The 16352-nt window shown below is 39.9% G+C and overlaps 2 protein-coding genes across 5 annotated transcripts in view; one reads left to right on the top strand and one right to left on the bottom strand.

Moving 5' to 3' along the window:
* Nucleotides 1–1234: 1234 nt before the first annotated feature.
* Nucleotides 1235–3805, top strand: chac1 (ChaC, cation transport regulator homolog 1 (E. coli)). The gene is made up of 3 exons (XM_034699483.1): nucleotides 1235–1896; nucleotides 2019–2054; nucleotides 3101–3805. The coding sequence occupies exons 1-3, from the start codon at nucleotides 1726–1728 to the stop codon at nucleotides 3482–3484; spliced, it is 591 nt and encodes a 196-aa protein (XP_034555374.1). The 5' UTR covers nucleotides 1235–1725; the 3' UTR covers nucleotides 3485–3805.
* A 4173-nt stretch (nucleotides 3806–7978) lies between these two features.
* ino80 (INO80 complex ATPase subunit) overlaps nucleotides 7979–16352 on the bottom strand; it is a 48994-nt gene continuing 40620 nt past the window's right edge. For 2 of the 4 annotated variants that reach the window (XM_034699581.1, XM_034699582.1), the window contains exons 32-37: nucleotides 16194–16296; nucleotides 16008–16096; nucleotides 14144–14299; nucleotides 13527–13698; nucleotides 10206–10421; nucleotides 7979–8693 (exon numbers count right to left, since the gene is read on the bottom strand). In XM_034699581.1, the coding sequence (XP_034555472.1) occupies nucleotides 8485–8693; nucleotides 10206–10421; nucleotides 13527–13698; nucleotides 14144–14299; nucleotides 16008–16096; nucleotides 16194–16296 (945 nt within the window). In that variant the 3' untranslated portion in view covers nucleotides 7979–8484. Of the gene's footprint in view, nucleotides 8733–10205; nucleotides 10422–13526; nucleotides 13699–14143; nucleotides 14300–16007; nucleotides 16097–16193; nucleotides 16297–16352 lie in introns of all 4 variants that reach the window. The other 2 variants (XM_034699584.1, XM_034699583.1) reach the window with 2 other exon arrangements.

The raw sequence follows: 16352 nt of genomic DNA, 5'->3' as shown, positions 1-16352 counted from the left end.
GCAGCCCTACTTGCAACTGTTTGATTCCTGTTGGTGATAAGATGAACCATTTGTGAGCTATAGTCTCATGTGCCAGGTCAAAATGACCATTCTAGCTCGAAATGTCAACAACAGACAAAGCTGTGATTACACAACAAAGAACATTTCTAAAAGAAAGCACCCAGCCTTCTTCACTACAATATTTTTTCTCTCTGACATTTGTACTCCTGATGCATGTTGTGGTTGTGAGGTCGTCTGTCAGTGGCCTGTATCTTGACATTAGATCTTTGACCCGAGGGCCAACATTATATCCATCACTTGTCCTGGCTCATGTAGATATCCATGCTCATTTAATATTTACGTCTAGATTCATGTCTTAGCAAATGCTATTGTCCAGGCATGTTTTTCTGTGTGTGTTATTATTGCTTAAAGTTAAATTAATGCAAATTAATTAAACTCATTGTATGTTTTGGTTTTATTCCATGAAGTATTTCTTGTTTAATAAAATATACCACCACCTGGATCTTTAATTTACCCTTGGACTTTTAGACAGTGGAGTGTCATCCATTATTTACTTTCTTTATTTTGGTCTGACACAAATTTAATATCCCACCTTACTGTTAAATGGCAGTGTGGGCATATATGTATTTTTCGTTTTTTTTTCTCCTGTTTGTTCTTTTATTTTTTTGTCTTTTGATAGCTTTCCATTCCAATGATAAGCGGGCCTATTTCTTTCTTTCCTGTTTATTACGTTTTTTTTGTCTGTTTTCTTGTCCTGTTATACAACAAAAAACTAAAAATAAAGTCCTTAAAATGTATATATATATATATATATATATATATATATATACATATATATATATATACATATATACCACCCTATATGGTCTACTCTGCCAGATAAAATCTGATGCAACGTCTTGGTATGTTGCCTATGGGACTGCTAGTGCGGCCCTGAAATGCCGTTGAAAGTTGCATCAGCCAAATCGAGTCTGAACAGATTGACAACACTGATGACCAATCACAGAGAAAGCCGGTTTGACTGACAGTTTATTGGCCAATCAAGTTGAAAGCTTTAAGCCCACCTCCAGTAACATCTGAGCCAATCACATAACTGTTTAGGTAAGAGGCCCCGCCCTATTTGGCGCACCGAGATATGATTGGCTGAATTCTGGTGGCGCACAACTCCACCTTAAATATGATTGGTCGAAAACGCTGTTGAGGACTCGCCCGTCTAACCTGGACTGTATAAATTCGTGAGAGCCACTTCGCCATGTTATCAAGCCAAAGCTGAGAACCTCTGTCACATCTAGGACGAGAGAATAATCATTGCACGGTGATTAGAAGCACCATCCGCCAACTGAATCTAACCTCGTTGTTTTCTTTGTAAGAATCCGGTTAGTAGTTTTACCGGCCGGCACGCAGCTGGCCGAGACGTTTCCTGACTTTTCCCTCATCGACTAACAGGCCGCAGCAGCTGCCATGGATTTTTAAGGCATAATGCGGCGACTCTAGCAATGGCAATGCATCAGGCAAAGCAAACAGAACTGCGAGATTCCATCCTCGCAACTGCCAAGCAGTTGGGCTCCAGCACCGTCCGCGGTATCCCTGTGAGCCAACCGGTCCCCCTTCTCCTGGACCGGAGGAAGCTAACGCTACCTAGCTAGCCATTTATAGCTTATAGCATCGAGCTAAGAATTATCCATCGATTCATCTAAACGTTGTCAACACTTTCGATCTAAAAAAATGAAGCCTCAAGACCTCATCACCGGGAAGACCAGCCTGTGGATCTTCGGGTACGGGTCGCTGGTGTGGAAACCTGACTTCAGGTACAAGAGGAGCAAGGTCGGGTACATTCAAGGCTACAAGAGACGTTTCTGGCACGGAGACAACTTCCATCGCGGCAACGACGAGTTGGTAAGAAGCTTAGTGTTCGTGCTTACTTTGACACATGCTGGGTTTGGGACTGTTCTCATGTTCAAACTGCACTAGGCGTTGTCAGTGACGTGACCCTTCTCTCTTCCTCTCTCTCTCTGCAGCCCGGAAGAGTGGTGACGCTGATTGAAGACGATGACGTAAGTGGAATGCTCGACTTCCTCTGTCCTTTATATTCTGTACATGGCGGCCATTTTCCTTTGACGTCACACTCAGGATAGTTTAAATGCTGATATGGTTCACTTATGTGCTCCATTATCTCACACAACTTTGATTTGACTGCTTTTTATTGGGCTTTGACCAAGCGGCAACCCTCTGGTCTAAGAATATGAGTCCAATGCAGAAGTGCTAAAAACTGCAGTTCATCAAGGATCCGCTTGAGGCTGGCTCAAACCTGAAACCACATACACACCAATTCAAAAAAACTGATATTTACAGCAGAAATAAACATGTTCACAGCCTGGCGGAAAAACGAGTGTAGTCTGGATAGCTAATTTCTCAATCGGCACATACTGTACGGGGGTGAATTTTTTTCTAAAGCGGTAATTTCGAAGATCTAAAGATTACGAGTCTTACAATGAGAGGCACAGCTGACTTGATAGACAGATGGGAACACTAGCTGCTGGCGAGGAGGCTCAAATCCCGCCTCTTTACGTCAGCAATATGGCTGCCACTGACGATTGGCCTCAAAGCAGCTCTTCAGAAACAGATGGATGATGTCACGGATCCTACATCCATATTGAATACAGACTATGCTTTTGACATGTATGTCAAGATGAACCCATTCGCAACCATTTAATTGAGTCAGCTTTCCTCCACTCAATAGCTTCCACCAACAGTAGTTAGCTTCATATTTCCTATCGCATTGCATTGCTTCATTAAACTATAATGTTAGCATTCAGCCACTTGAAGCTGCCTTACATTGAAGCTGCCCTCGTGTTAATATTAATTGTTGTTCGAAGATAACAAGAGTTCGTATATAATATAATGCTTCACAATAACAATTTGGAAGTGTTGAAATGACAACTTTTGTTCAAACTAAACCTGAATCACAGCAGATTAATTGAATATTAGCCGAATATCCTGAGGATAGCGTCAGAGGAAAATCGTCATTGCCACACAAACATGGTCCAATATTCCGACTGTAACAGTAAACTAAACATGCCTCTCTCCTCCTCTCTTACAGGCGAGCACATGGGGCGTGGCGTTCGAGGTGACAGGCTCCCAGGTAGAGGAGGCCCTAAAGTACCTCAATGTGCGTGAGGCAGTCTGCGGCGGCTACAACACCAAGATGGTGGATTTCTTCCCCGAGGGGGAGGATGAGCATCCAGTTCAGGCAATGCTGTACATTGCCACCCCAGACAACCCCCTCTACCTTGGGCCAGCCAGCCCGGAGAAGATTGGTATGCAGATCGCTGTAAGCAGAGGGAAGACGGGCCACAACCTGGAGTATCTGCTCCGGCTGGCTGAGTTCATGAGGAGCAGCTGCCCACATGTCGAGGACCACCACCTGTACTCCATCGAGGCGGCCGCGCTGACCGTGGTGTCCTGTCTGTTAGCAGCCCAGTAGCTCGTACCCGGTGTCTCACTAGCTTAGATAGTGGATGAATACATGTACAAACAAACATACACAACACTGAGGCTTTCCACCTTTCATGCCAATCCCATGTGTTTATGTTGTGAAACCTACTTCACACTAACATCCGGTGTACTTGAATCGATTAAACACTACTAAAACGTTCAGAGGGAAGCATTATTGTGTGTGGGTTTTTTTCCTGAAGCATGACCTCATGTTATCTACATGGTTGTACATCAGTTAAAATGTGTACGATTACTGGTTTCCTCTATGACTGTAAACCTGTGCTGTTCAGTTTCTTTGTTCTTTTTACAAACAGTTTTATTTGCACAGTAAATTCCGTCCCAGTCTTCAAGACGGTAAATGTGTTCATCCTGGTTGTCAAGTAAAGGAATGGCTGCTGTGGAGTCGAGTTTATCTGTTTTCATGTTAAATCCTGTTTTTAAAAGTTGCCTAAGGCAACTGTCCTCATCCACTGTTGTGACAAAGTCTAATAAAAAAAAAAATTAAAAAAAAAGGAAAACAAAGCTTTGTTGTTGGTGTCTTTCCTGACAATCTAACATGAGCCAGCAGGTTCTTTGCTCTGGAGCATGGACTTCATGAATGCTCTTGTAAAACATGTATTTGTTTCCTCTGTTACTTTTGTGGTGACAGAAAGAGCTGGCAATATGAAAGGGTTTAGTGCATCTGGAAAAAATGTCCCTTTGTTATGCTTAATGCTCATCATTTCAATCAATTGAAAAGCATGGGGTTGATGGTGAATAAGGCCAGTGGTCAAGTTTTACTAAATAGACCTTTTGATTTATCTGGGAGGCAAAAAATAATTACGAGGATAAAAAGAGCAAGGCTTTGCTGCTTTTGACAAAATTATTTTGACCTGCTTCAAGCTTTCACAAAAGAGAGATGTCTAAGAGGAAGGAATTGGACATTTTATTAAGGGCATGCTCCAATAAGAGATTGGAAACCATAGATGAAAAATGTAAATACAGCCTCATAGACGGGTAAACTGCAATATATGCACGTGCCATATTCGACCATACAAGGCCTGAAGCTACATAACTTTCTGGATGTAGTTTTCCCTCTGATAGCTTTCCTAGAACCTGTTTCTTCAGAGGCGGCCCCTGTAAAACACAAGCAGTATACAAACATGCATCTGACACTCCCAAACGTTGGCCGGAGCAGCTTGTACCCTGGATGTGGTTCAAGTCAAAGAGTCTATCACTGAGCTGGGGCTTATATAAGCGCTGGCAGGGAACAAGCTCCGACCTGGAAGTCCTGTGTTTACAATCTGCTCTGCGGTCATGTCAGAGTGCACCAGGAAGAACACGCTGAAGAGGGGGCTCATCCAGATGATATCAAGCTGACCCCACACCAAACCATGTGAAAACATACAAAGTAATGCAGGTGCACTCTGTAGTCCAGTAGCATCAGTTAGTCCTATTATTCAGGATATATCAGTGCCTCATTTAGTACAATGTACTCGTTCTTGTCCAAAAGTCTAGTTCAATCACAAAACCCAAAACAATTTACTTTTGAACAAGGTGGTTTTCATTTTGTGTGCCTGGGTTCTGAAAACCTGGCTCGGAGATACTGTACGTTTTTGAGAAAGAGGAGATCAATGGGATTAGCGTGTGCTGATCAAAACACTGTAATTAAGAATACACTAAACAGCACCATCCTTCCAAAACAATGCTTTTATTACTGAGGTTACACCATGAACCTTTTTTATGAGGGGCTTTATCTTCTAAAAAAAGGGAGTTCCAATGAAAACAGCATAGACTGCTGTTTGTTTTAAGTATGCCATGTAGAGACAGAAGAATGCATACCACTGGGGCAGTATTTTGCAAGATGAAAATATGGTTGTGTTTAAGAGATTAGGAGTAATCTTAAAATATCCATGTCTGTTCCAAGTTAAAAACATATCAAAATGCATGTATAAAGGAAGTCAGGGGGGAAATGATTCAAACATAGTCGAGGGAACAGAACAAGGAAAGGTTTGAAGGCTGGAGGAAAGTTCCCAAAGACTGTTATAATGGTTTTAGATGTGCTTTTGAAGATGCATTAAAAACATCCTCTTCCTGTGTTGAACACAGTAGGCTAAACCCTAGAACACTATTGCCAGGTGATTTTCACCAGAGCAAACACATTTACATGATTTTCATTATGTTGCATTTGTCTGAGTGTCATGGGTCCCTGGGCAGCTTCAGCAATAGTGCTTTTTTGTTTCTCTCTCCTGCAGCCGTTTATGTGTCAGGGAGACTGTGCCTTCACCAGGTACATTTCAAATGTCCCAGGAATGGGTGGACCGAACACCAAGCGTCCACTTTCATCATTTGTTGTTTTAGAATTTTTTGGTCCTGAATTCCAAATTTTTCAGTAATTTTGGAACATTTTTATAGAGTCCCCCATGATACATTTTTTTCATTTTGTTAGACATGGCACAGTTGCCATATGTAGTGTTTTTTGTTTGTTTTGTTTTATTCTACTTCTTAAATTGTTTTTGGTACTTTCATTCCTTTTATTATTATTTGTTTGTTTATTTATTCGGGCTTTATTTGTTTTATTATAGTATTATTTCCATGTGTGCATGTGCATGCATGTATATGTATGTATGTAAGTGTATCCGGATATATATGGACATATATTTGTATTTTTATACTTATTGCTCTTTTACCTTTTTCAATTATTTATTTTTTGATATTCACTTACTCATTGTATTATAGTTTCACTATTCTTTATTTTCCTGCTTGAGTACTTATCAATCTTTTATTTTAAGTTATTATCACATATTATTGGCTTGTTTCTTTATTCATTTACTTGTTTCTTATGCAAAAAGATCACTTCCTTGAATTGTTTGCATTGATCTTTTTTTTGTAATGTGTCAAAATCTAAATATAAAGATCTTTGAAAAAAAAAAAAAAGACATGGCACAGTTTAAAATAAAAGAACACTACTTTAATTTGTCATGTATCATCATATTTTGATATAATTTGATGAAAAGTACTTTTTATTGGGTATATTATATCGGGTAAAAAACACCCGGTGTTAGTGATGGTGTTACTAATTTTAGCGATAGTGTTCTAGGAATAAAAGTTTGTAGATTGACTTGTTTGTGCAAAACTCAGCAAGAGTAACATGACAACAAAAGGATTAAAGTGAAGTCAGAAGAGAAACTAATTTAGCACTCTTTTATTCTCAGTTGGCTCCTTCTGTTAGTAAAATGGCAGATGCTTCTCTTCATATGTACACAACCTATAAAAATAGACAGGCAAACGAGGGGACAACCAGAGGAAAATGTTGCTCTCATCATTATGTACATCAATATAGAACATCATTTTTTATAATCACACTATTAACAAAATAACAAACAAACCTCTAACATATGTAGTGCTCAACTAAGGACACTGATGCAAACCTTTTTTTTTAATCTAAAACATCAATGACATTAAAGAGAACCACAGACTCCTCATCACGAAAAAACAACTCCTGAAAAGTAAAAATGGCTTCAGTACAATTTTTTACATCGCTTTACAAGTGAAAATCCCATTCACAATTATCATGAACTGCCCATTTTTAACTTAACTCAAATAAATTAACTATCAAACAACCAAACAAATTGAGTGAATTCATAAATTTAAGGTTAGCAGCGTTGCTTTGTCATTTTGGAATATAATTTTGACATCACCCATTCATTCATTTTGGACAAAAAAATATATAATCCATTTTGTTTTTCCATCTGTGCGGCAAGAAATGTTCAAAATGCTAAGGCCTACCACGCTGGTTTGGGTGCTAACATCTGTCTTAGAAAAATAAGGGCTTTAGTAGAAAAGCTGTGGACATGTTGTTTGGTAAAGTTTGGGTCTGTAATGTTCACATTATGCACTCTTATTATGCAGATTCATCCACCAGTTTTCACTGTGCATATCTACAGAACAATCAAATAACCTCATGTAATGCACATATCAATAACACCAAATAACGGAAGACTTGGCTCAGTGCACCTGACAGAAACTTCTTTGCCTCTCGACCTCAGCTAGGATTTCACAGCCCTTAAAGCTACATGTATCGCTTCACGTCATAACAAATTAAGAGAGTTTCCTGTCATGGATAAAAAGGTTTGTCCTCTGGAGAAGCATTTGTAAATTACAGAGCCCCTTAGGGTACGTGGAGGGGGGGAAGAAGTTTAACCAGAGAAACATTTGTGAGATCTTGCTGCAGCATTTTCATTCACTCGACCATTGCTTATGTTCTGCTGTGCCTGTGATCAAAAGTAGGAAACAACCTGAATGAAATGCTTCTGTTGGATCTCACGAAGGTTTCTCACAGAAAGTTATCACAGGGGGATTCTCGGGACTCTCATTATAATGCAATAAAAAAAAAGATACTCATGGCTGATTTTGTCCACTAATTAAAATATTAATAAACCAAGAAAGTGTGCAGGCTGGTAGGGGAACTGTGGGTTGTAAAGATCTAACAGGGAACTTCTTAAACTATGTTCCCACCGCAGGAACTCTCCCACAGGACAAGGGATCTAAGAAGGTTTTCACTGAATTTCTACTGGACCAGGGTCTACCCCCAAAAGGTTCCTGCTAGAGTTAGAGCTTTAAGAAAGAACAGGAGGTTTTGGTGTAGGGCTTGCAGCAAGGAACAACTTTGATTGGTTGAGTACTTGCAGCATTCAGAAGACTCTTTCACACATCAGTAGACTAATTTGCCTAAGCTTTACATTGTTAGACCTCGGTGGAAATGCAGACACCATGGGTTGGAGGAACCTTTAATTCATAGAGGCAGCTCCTGTGACTAAAAGTCCCAGCTACTTTCAGTGGAAACGCAGCGTTAGTCACTGAGCCAGCAGACAGCATGGTCCTCCAGTGTCATTTACTGTATTCTCCATCAGTTATTTCAGACGTAGTGCGTCTGTGGAGATCACAGTGAGAATAGGTTAGTTATCTGTTGCAGTTGTGCGTACGTGCACTTATGTATATATGAGTGCATTATCGAGCCCCAGGACCGGCAGGGCCCTTTCCCTTCCTGACTGCGCCGTGGCTGCTGTGGTGGTGATGGTGGTGGCCATGGGCCAGCTGCTTGTGGGGGCTCGGAGTGGAGGCGCCTCCTTTGGCCTGGGGGGAGGAGCTCCTGCTGGGGTTGAAGGCAGGGCTGGTACCGGACCGGCCCACAGAAGGCTGAGAGGCAGAGAGGCCCCCTGGAAGGAAGGACCGATATGGACATGGTCAATGTGTCCCTAAACAAAAATAAATTTGATGTACAGTTTAAAATGTTGCATATTTTCAAACAGTGACCACAACTTACATCAACAGCAGACTTAACCAAGACTTTATTCTCATTTTTCCAGTAACCCAATTAAGGTTAACTCAAAACCTGCTCAGTGTTTCTCTGTTATCTTAATAAATAGAACATTTCCATCTTACTGTCATCAGCATCCTATAAACTGTCCACTATACCCTGATCTTCTGTACTCTAACAATTTGGTAGTTCTGGTGCTTATCATGTTCCCAAACATAAGACTAAAACACTGAGGAGGAGATTCACTGATGAAGGGTAATACATGAATATGGCACAACCTTTACATACAGGGGGTCTGGCTACAGACAGTCCCAGACTGATTACCCCTAATTAAAATAGTAATAACAATGTCAAAGTAATATTAATGGACTAAATGTACATGTACCATTTTTTAGTTATCAAAAAGTTAGCACCACCAACCCTCAGCAGACAGTACAATTTCACTCTTAACTGCATGAGGCTGTTAGCAGCAATGTCTGTGAAATTGACACTTTTTACAGTGAGGCTCATTTTGTGCACCAAATGCAAGTTCATTTAAAAGTACAGTGTGTAGTATTTAGAAATGGAATATAATTATAATTCAGATATAATTTAACATCTTATTTTACCCCCAGTGTTTCTTCATTAATATATCATGAAAGCGTTTCCTCAGTTCATTCAGCAACTCCTTTTTTATTCTTCATTTATTTATTAATTTAAATTGTATTACTATTAATGTTGCATATATTGTGTTCTTAACCTTAGGATTGTGGGGTGGGTTTGGGGTCTGGGCTGGGGTTGGGATTAGGATGGGGGGGTCTTTTTATTTTTATTTTTATATATATTACCATACTAACCATTTTAGAGAAGCAGGAAAGAAACAATAGAATAAGTGCACCAACACATGTAAACCTTTTTTGGGAAACATCACATCAAACAGCCGTTCAAATGTTTTTCCTTTTTCTCACTCACTATTGGTCGTCTTTGTTTGGGTGTTCACAGAAGGATTTTAACAGCTTCTCTAACTTAGTGAAAAATCAATCCCAGATGTGGACAATAAGCCTCTCTTTGCCATGCATCATGTGAAAGTGGTCTGTCAATTATACAATAAAAAAAAAAGTTTTCAGGGAGGTGTCTGAATCTATTGAGTAAACTTCACTCTGTTGTGTTTCCTGATGTGAACTCATTGCAATCTTGAAACCTGCTTTGAATCAGTGTGGAGTCAGGGGCTTGGACACAGCACACATCTGAGCTAATGCTCACCTTCAACTTATACTGACAGCAGATTGTATCCCTGCCAGTGTGATGTGTTTATAGTGAAGCAACCTGTTGTACATAACAGTTACAGTTGAACCTTTCCTAGATACATGAGGCATTCAGAAAAAATCATGCAACCCTCAATTTAAAATCAGATCCAATGTCTTTCACTCACCTTTAGAAACACTGTAACCGTATGCAGCATAAGCTGCTGCAGATGCAGCTGCTGCTCCAGCCATGGCCCCTGCCATGGCTGCTGCACTGCCCGCTGTTGACTTGCGCCCTCGTCCCTTCCCTCCAGACTTCGCTCCACTTCCTGAGCCTTTAGGCCTCCCTCGACTTCGCCCAGACCTGCCCCTGCCAGGACTGGTTGTATCAGAGGCTGAAACACCTGAAGATAAAAGATAAACACATACAAGAAAAAAACAAAAATCAGAATCATGTTTGTCTCGAGATGGATTGGGGCCCGTGTTTTGGCAGAGGTAGAACAGGAATAGTATGTCCTAACCTCAACCAAGTCTTTTAATAGATGTCATGTTACTGTAATATATTTAATAAAAACTACAGTCTCATGCAAAACTAGAAGACATTGCTCTGATTTTCCACACTGTCTGCCAATTAAAAGCCAGTCTGCCTCACTGGTAATGTGCCTAATCCTCCCAGTACCCTCTTCCTTTCCTTTTGACTCCACACTCTCTTCACTCGTCCACATCTTCTTTAAATGTTTCCTTCCAAACCCTGAGGTTTACAGCCCTTCTCAGGGAAAGATGAGCCTGTCCCATCACTAAACACCAACGCACAGACGAAAAAAAACCCCTCCACAAATCCCTCACTCGTCCCCTCCCCTTATCCCCTAATCTCACTCTTCCTCCCCTTTTCACCACTTGTCCAAGTTTGCGGATTGCTTCCTTATTCTAACGTTCATTCCATCTTCCAACCCTTCATTACGATATAATTCACATATCTGAAAGCTCCAACTTGCTCTGAGCCCTCTAGGTCTGTTTATTAGGGGTCATTAATAATCTCTCTGGCAGGAGCCTCTTAGCATAGCGGCAAAAATCCCAGAGGGGTTTCGATAGAGCTGCGTGCATTTAGGAGGGATTACCTCCTAAAGCATCAGAGCACAAATATACAGTTCAGGCAATATCAACTATGGGCTCCCTATTAATCTGGATCCAAGAGAACAGAACATGCTGGAACATTGTGGCTAGGGCAAAATAAACCCTCATAAATCTAAAATAACACATATGAGGGACCAGGCTACTTGTTCTAATGGATGCAAGCCTATTAAAACACAAGTCCTGATAGTGAAGGGAACAGAATGGACCGGAGTTAGAACTGCACGCAGGAGTCTGGTTGGCTTCTCCTACATGATAATACTGCCTCTTAATCACTGAGGTGAGGTTTGATTTGGCACTTATGGAGCTTTTAGACTTTGAACAGCTGCACAGATATCATGTTTGGAAATGATCTGGAATGAAGAAAACATCAAATATGAACATCTTGATGGCATGCCTCGTGCTCCTTGTGATAGAGCTTCAAAGGAATGTTCTTTTTGTGATCTATGTAGTTTTAATATTGGGGGATTTTATCTGCTAATTCAACTCTTTATGTAAACAGTTTGTTTGAATCACAGCAGCAGAGAATCTGAGAAACAGCAGTACATCTTATCTCTTTGCTGATCCTTTCCTCTACATGCGTGTGTAGGAAACGCTCCAACTGCTTCCTTTCAACTTGCCAACATACTTCTGACTGTGAAACTTTGCCTGGGAAAATGTAAACAAAGGCTTGTCTGGACTACGTATTGTACATTGAATCTGACTTGCGGCAGACCTTAGAACAATAACTTGTGGTTTGAAGAAATGGTCTGTCTTCCAGCTGATAGTCTGGTTTGCTATTATATGTCCCATGAAGACATCAGTAGTACATAGAAATTGTTTAAAAACATCTTATGGTAGAAGATCTGCTCAGATTATCCCCATGGGTTAAGCTACAATACAAAGCATGCACAGTTACAGTCTTACATGATGAAATGTTGGTGTTTCAGCAAAAATGTACTCAGACTTAGATTTTAGACTCTTATATAGTACATAGTACATACAAGTTTGTAAAATGTCAGCCATCATATTTCATAAACGATCTTGCTTCATGTTAAAGTTGTATTTAGAAGTGAAGTAGAGGTATAAAGGTGCATAAAAGGTAAGATAATGGTGCCTGTTCGTCCCCATCTCTACTTAAAACTACAGATGTAACGATATATCGCAAGATGGTAAAAAATCGATACAAATAAGGGTGGATTAAAATTGATTCAACATCATTTGTATTGGGATATTATTTTTAAACAGTAAAAGGCGCTACCTGCATTTCACTCAGCTTTTTCAACATAATGAAGTCTCTTACGCTGCTCTCTCGTCACTTGCTGAGTGGAGGTGTTTTAAGTTTAAAGCATGTTTCGATGGGAATCAGCTGACTGCACACAGCGGAGACGCTCAGCTGAGGGCTGCAGCTGACTGACAGGTCTCCACAAGCGCTTTTTTTCTCCGCCGCCAGACTGATTCTGACCCAGTTGCGCTCCTGGCTGACACCGGCTGAGTCCGAAATATGATTCTGTTCAGTTGTCCTGTTGCAGTAAATCCACATGTTGTAGTCTGAGTCTTCACTCTGTGACCATGCATCCACTGAGATCATGAGTCTGCTCCTCACGTTGATATTCAGTTATTAACATTTTGAAAACGTCAATACGATCTGTAGCTGTTTAATACCGTCAGTAATATAAACTGTGTCAAGAAGGAAAATTTGATTTGAAACGCATTTGGCATTATTTTTTAAATGGAAAACGTCAAAGTTTTTTAATGATTAAATGTTAATTGATCGTAACATTTCCAAAGATTGATCACGGAAAAAATTGAAATTTACATCTCTAATTTAAAGATATTTATCTTATTTGTTTTAATATTTAATACTTCCATTTGGGAATTGTTCACTTTCCATTTCTTCATAATTGTTCTGAAATTTTCCAGCAAGGTATTTTTATATGGTGATTTTAGTGTGCAGTGGTTTTATTTGAGTTACAACACGCCTTAAAAATGAAAAAGGATTACTTTGTTTACAAAAAAATATAAGAGAAAAAATACATATTGTAACTGTCCATATCTGAGAATTTAAATAAAATAAGTTATTTAAATTTTGAGTTTGATCCAGTTTTCTTGAAAATCGTTAGAGAATCGTGAGTGAATCATATCGTGAACCAAAAATCGGGATTCGAATCGAGTCGTGGGTTGAGTGTATCGTTGCATCCCTACTTCAAACCTACTTTATCCCAATGAATAAAATGTCTTGCTTAAAACTGAACAAATTCATGATAGAAATAAAAAAAAGGATGTTTCTATTTAAGTTTATCACCTTACCTTACTGCTGTGTGCACCTAAACAGGCACTGGGATAAATATTAGTTCTATTCAGCATTTAAAAACCTGGTTCTTAACTTGCACTCTCACCATTCATGTTGTCAGATACTGATCCAGACACAGAGGAGGGGGAGTTGGTGGCACGAGACTGCGGGGCGGAGGACACTGGATCGTCGACGATGACCAGCATGTCGCTGCTACTCTCGTCTGCGTCGGCATCCGGTGGTAACGAGCCAGGCTGCAGCTCGCTGCTCAGGGAGATCTGACCATGCATGGGAGCACACACAGACATACACACAGGCTGGGGGTCAGCACAGCGGGGGAACATGGGAACCGGGCCGGTACAGCAAAGGGAAACGGTAGAGGAAAAATGCAAGGAGAGGAGAAGGAATAAAAAAAAAACAGAGGAAGGATAGAAGCATAGGAACATGGGAAGAGAGGAAAGGATGGAAAAATAAAGGAATAGGAGAGTTAAAGGTGGGAGGAAGGAAAGTAGAAATAGTAGGAAGATAGAATGAAAAGTGACAGTTTTACACAGAAAGAGGACTCAATCCAAGAAAAGAGTGAACATGAAGAGCAGACAGTTTGTTGATTGATGCTAAAGTAAGTTAATGGAGCCGCGTTTCCCATCTGTAACAAAAGTAACAGTCATAAAATATTTGCCTCTGTCTCCACTTTAGTCAACAATGTCTCCTTGTTTTCCTTACCTCACTGAAAGGACTGGGCATGGCCGAGTCCATCTCCACACTGATGAAGGAGTCATCTCCATCTGCAGACAGGTTTGAGTTGTCAGCTGATGGTGCATGAGAGATGACCAGATTCACCTCCTTTTTCCTCTTGTTCTCAGACTCCTCGTTCTTCTTCTGCAGAAACATTTTGGAACAGGAAAGGGTGATGGGACAGTTTAGGTTGCGTTCTTTAAGCTTTTGATACATTATAAAGCGTTGAGTGTACAGGCCTGTCCGAGTCTGTCACACACTGGAGTTCAGAGCAAGATAACTCAACTAGTATGGGACAGATTGCCATGAAATCTGGTACGTGCTCGGTCCCCAGAGGATGATATCGAATGATTGAGGAGACCCTTTGACCTCACATCTAGCACTTCTTCAATCCACAACACGGTATCTCAAACTAATGCTTGAATGTGCTCTCGATTTTCATGTTCATGGTCCCAAGAGGATGATCCAAATGTTTTCTGTGACTCTCTGGCCTTGTCTTAAATTTACCATTGAGACAAAATCTAAAAGCATTGACCAAAACCAACAAATACTAAAGCTTTGTAGAGTAGATTCATGCTCCTCAGGGGATGAACCTTTTCGCTTTAAGACACTCAATGAGTTTCCCACTTATCCTATCATCTGAAGACGAATATCCACTTTGCACAATGGCCTTAAAACAATCTGTATCACTGTAAACAATCCGAAGCCACTTTAATTCACATGTTTTGGGAATGTCCTGGGTTATCCGATTTTTGGCTGATAATATTTGATGTATTTTACAAAACGACAGGTAGAGTTTTAGAACTGTCTGCTTTTTTAGCGCTATTTGGTGTGATGACACAAAATCTAATTTTGAACACGGACATAAAGTTTTCTTTCTTTTGCCACACTTGTAGCCGGAAGACAAATTTTGATTAGATGTAAAGACTGTAACCCTCCAAAATTTAAACAGTGGATCAGAGACATGTTACCTTTTGTAAAGCTGGAGAAGATAAGGTACACTGTCAGTGGATCGGCTAACAAGTTTATATTGATATGGCAGCCATTTCTGATTCATGTTGATGTTTTAAGCTCTGATAATTTTGGAGATGAGTAACCTTTCATGTCAATGCAAGTAATAAGAGGCATGTGAATCAAACTGGAAGAACCAGATGCCCCTTTGGCTCATGCTGCTGCTCCCCTCCCCTAAGTGCTTGTTTATGCCCTAGATAATGGTGTACTGTTTTAACAAATAACATTTTACTTTGTTTAGTTTTATGTATTTATTTCAATTTATTTATTATATTTCAATTTATTATTATTATTATTATTATTATTATTATTATTATTATTATTATTATTATTATTATTATTATTATTATTATTAATAATTTGTTTTTATTTAATCATATTGTAATGTTTGGATGTTGAGTTATATTCCCTCTAAATGTTACCATGGGTGGGGGTGGTGGGGGATTCTATTAATCAGTATATGTCATACTGTGAATTATTACTGTTGTATTGAAAAATTCATAAATAAACTTTGTTTAAAAAAAACAAAACAATCTGTTACAGAGACTCATGATATTTGATGAGCAATCATTCTCACGGAGGATGAACCAATTTTGAGCTTTCTTTTCTAAGACAGCATTCAGGACAACATTTCTACAATTAAAGTGCTGACAAGGCCTTAATGCCACATTTTAAGCAGCTCCTTGTCTTCCTCCAATACCTCCTTCCGTTTCCTCACTTCATAACTTCTCTGTTTAACGTCTCACATCAATATCTTTCCTGCTGTTTTCAAATGTTCTCCCCCTTTTCATCACTGCAGCTGCTAAGATTTGATGTTCTTATTGATAGTGTTGTACTGTACCTTCTCAGCGTACTTCTCCCGCTTTCTCTTGCGCTCCTTAACCTTGCTGCACTCCTCCTGCTGCCTCTTCTCTTCCTGTCTCTGACGCACTGCAGGGAGAGCAAACACAATGTGTTATGTTATTTCCTGTCTTCTTTGTGGTTATGAAATCAAGAAGATATGTAATTGTAAGTCCCAAACACTCACATTTCTTCTCCAGCTCATCATCGTCCAACAGCAGGCTGACCACCTCTTTGGGTTTGAGTGTGTCTGGTTTGAAGTTGCCTCCAGAGATAACCACTCTTTGGATCTTATTGCACAAAGAGCACAAAGCATGAGTCAGTTGGAGGAACACAGTTGTTGATT

Source organism: Notolabrus celidotus, chromosome 13, assembly GCF_009762535.1.
Source record: "Notolabrus celidotus isolate fNotCel1 chromosome 13, fNotCel1.pri, whole genome shotgun sequence".
In the NCBI taxonomy this organism is placed as follows: Eukaryota; Metazoa; Chordata; class Actinopteri; order Labriformes; family Labridae; genus Notolabrus; species Notolabrus celidotus.
Note: the sequence above shows the minus strand (reverse complement) of the source record. Positions and strands in the feature narration are given on the sequence as shown.

Bases quoted from the DNA above. Each gene is read 5' to 3' on its own strand.
- chac1 (XM_034699483.1), top strand. From the start codon at position 1,726: ATGAAGCCTCAAGACCTCATCACCGGGAAGACCAGCCTGTGGATCTTC. The intron at 1,897-2,018 runs GTAAGAAGCTTA...CTCTCTCTGCAG, and splicing joins ATCGCGGCAACGACGAGTTG to CCCGGAAGAGTGGTGACGCT. The intron at 2,055-3,100 runs GTAAGTGGAATG...CCTCTCTTACAG, and splicing joins CGCTGATTGAAGACGATGAC to GCGAGCACATGGGGCGTGGC.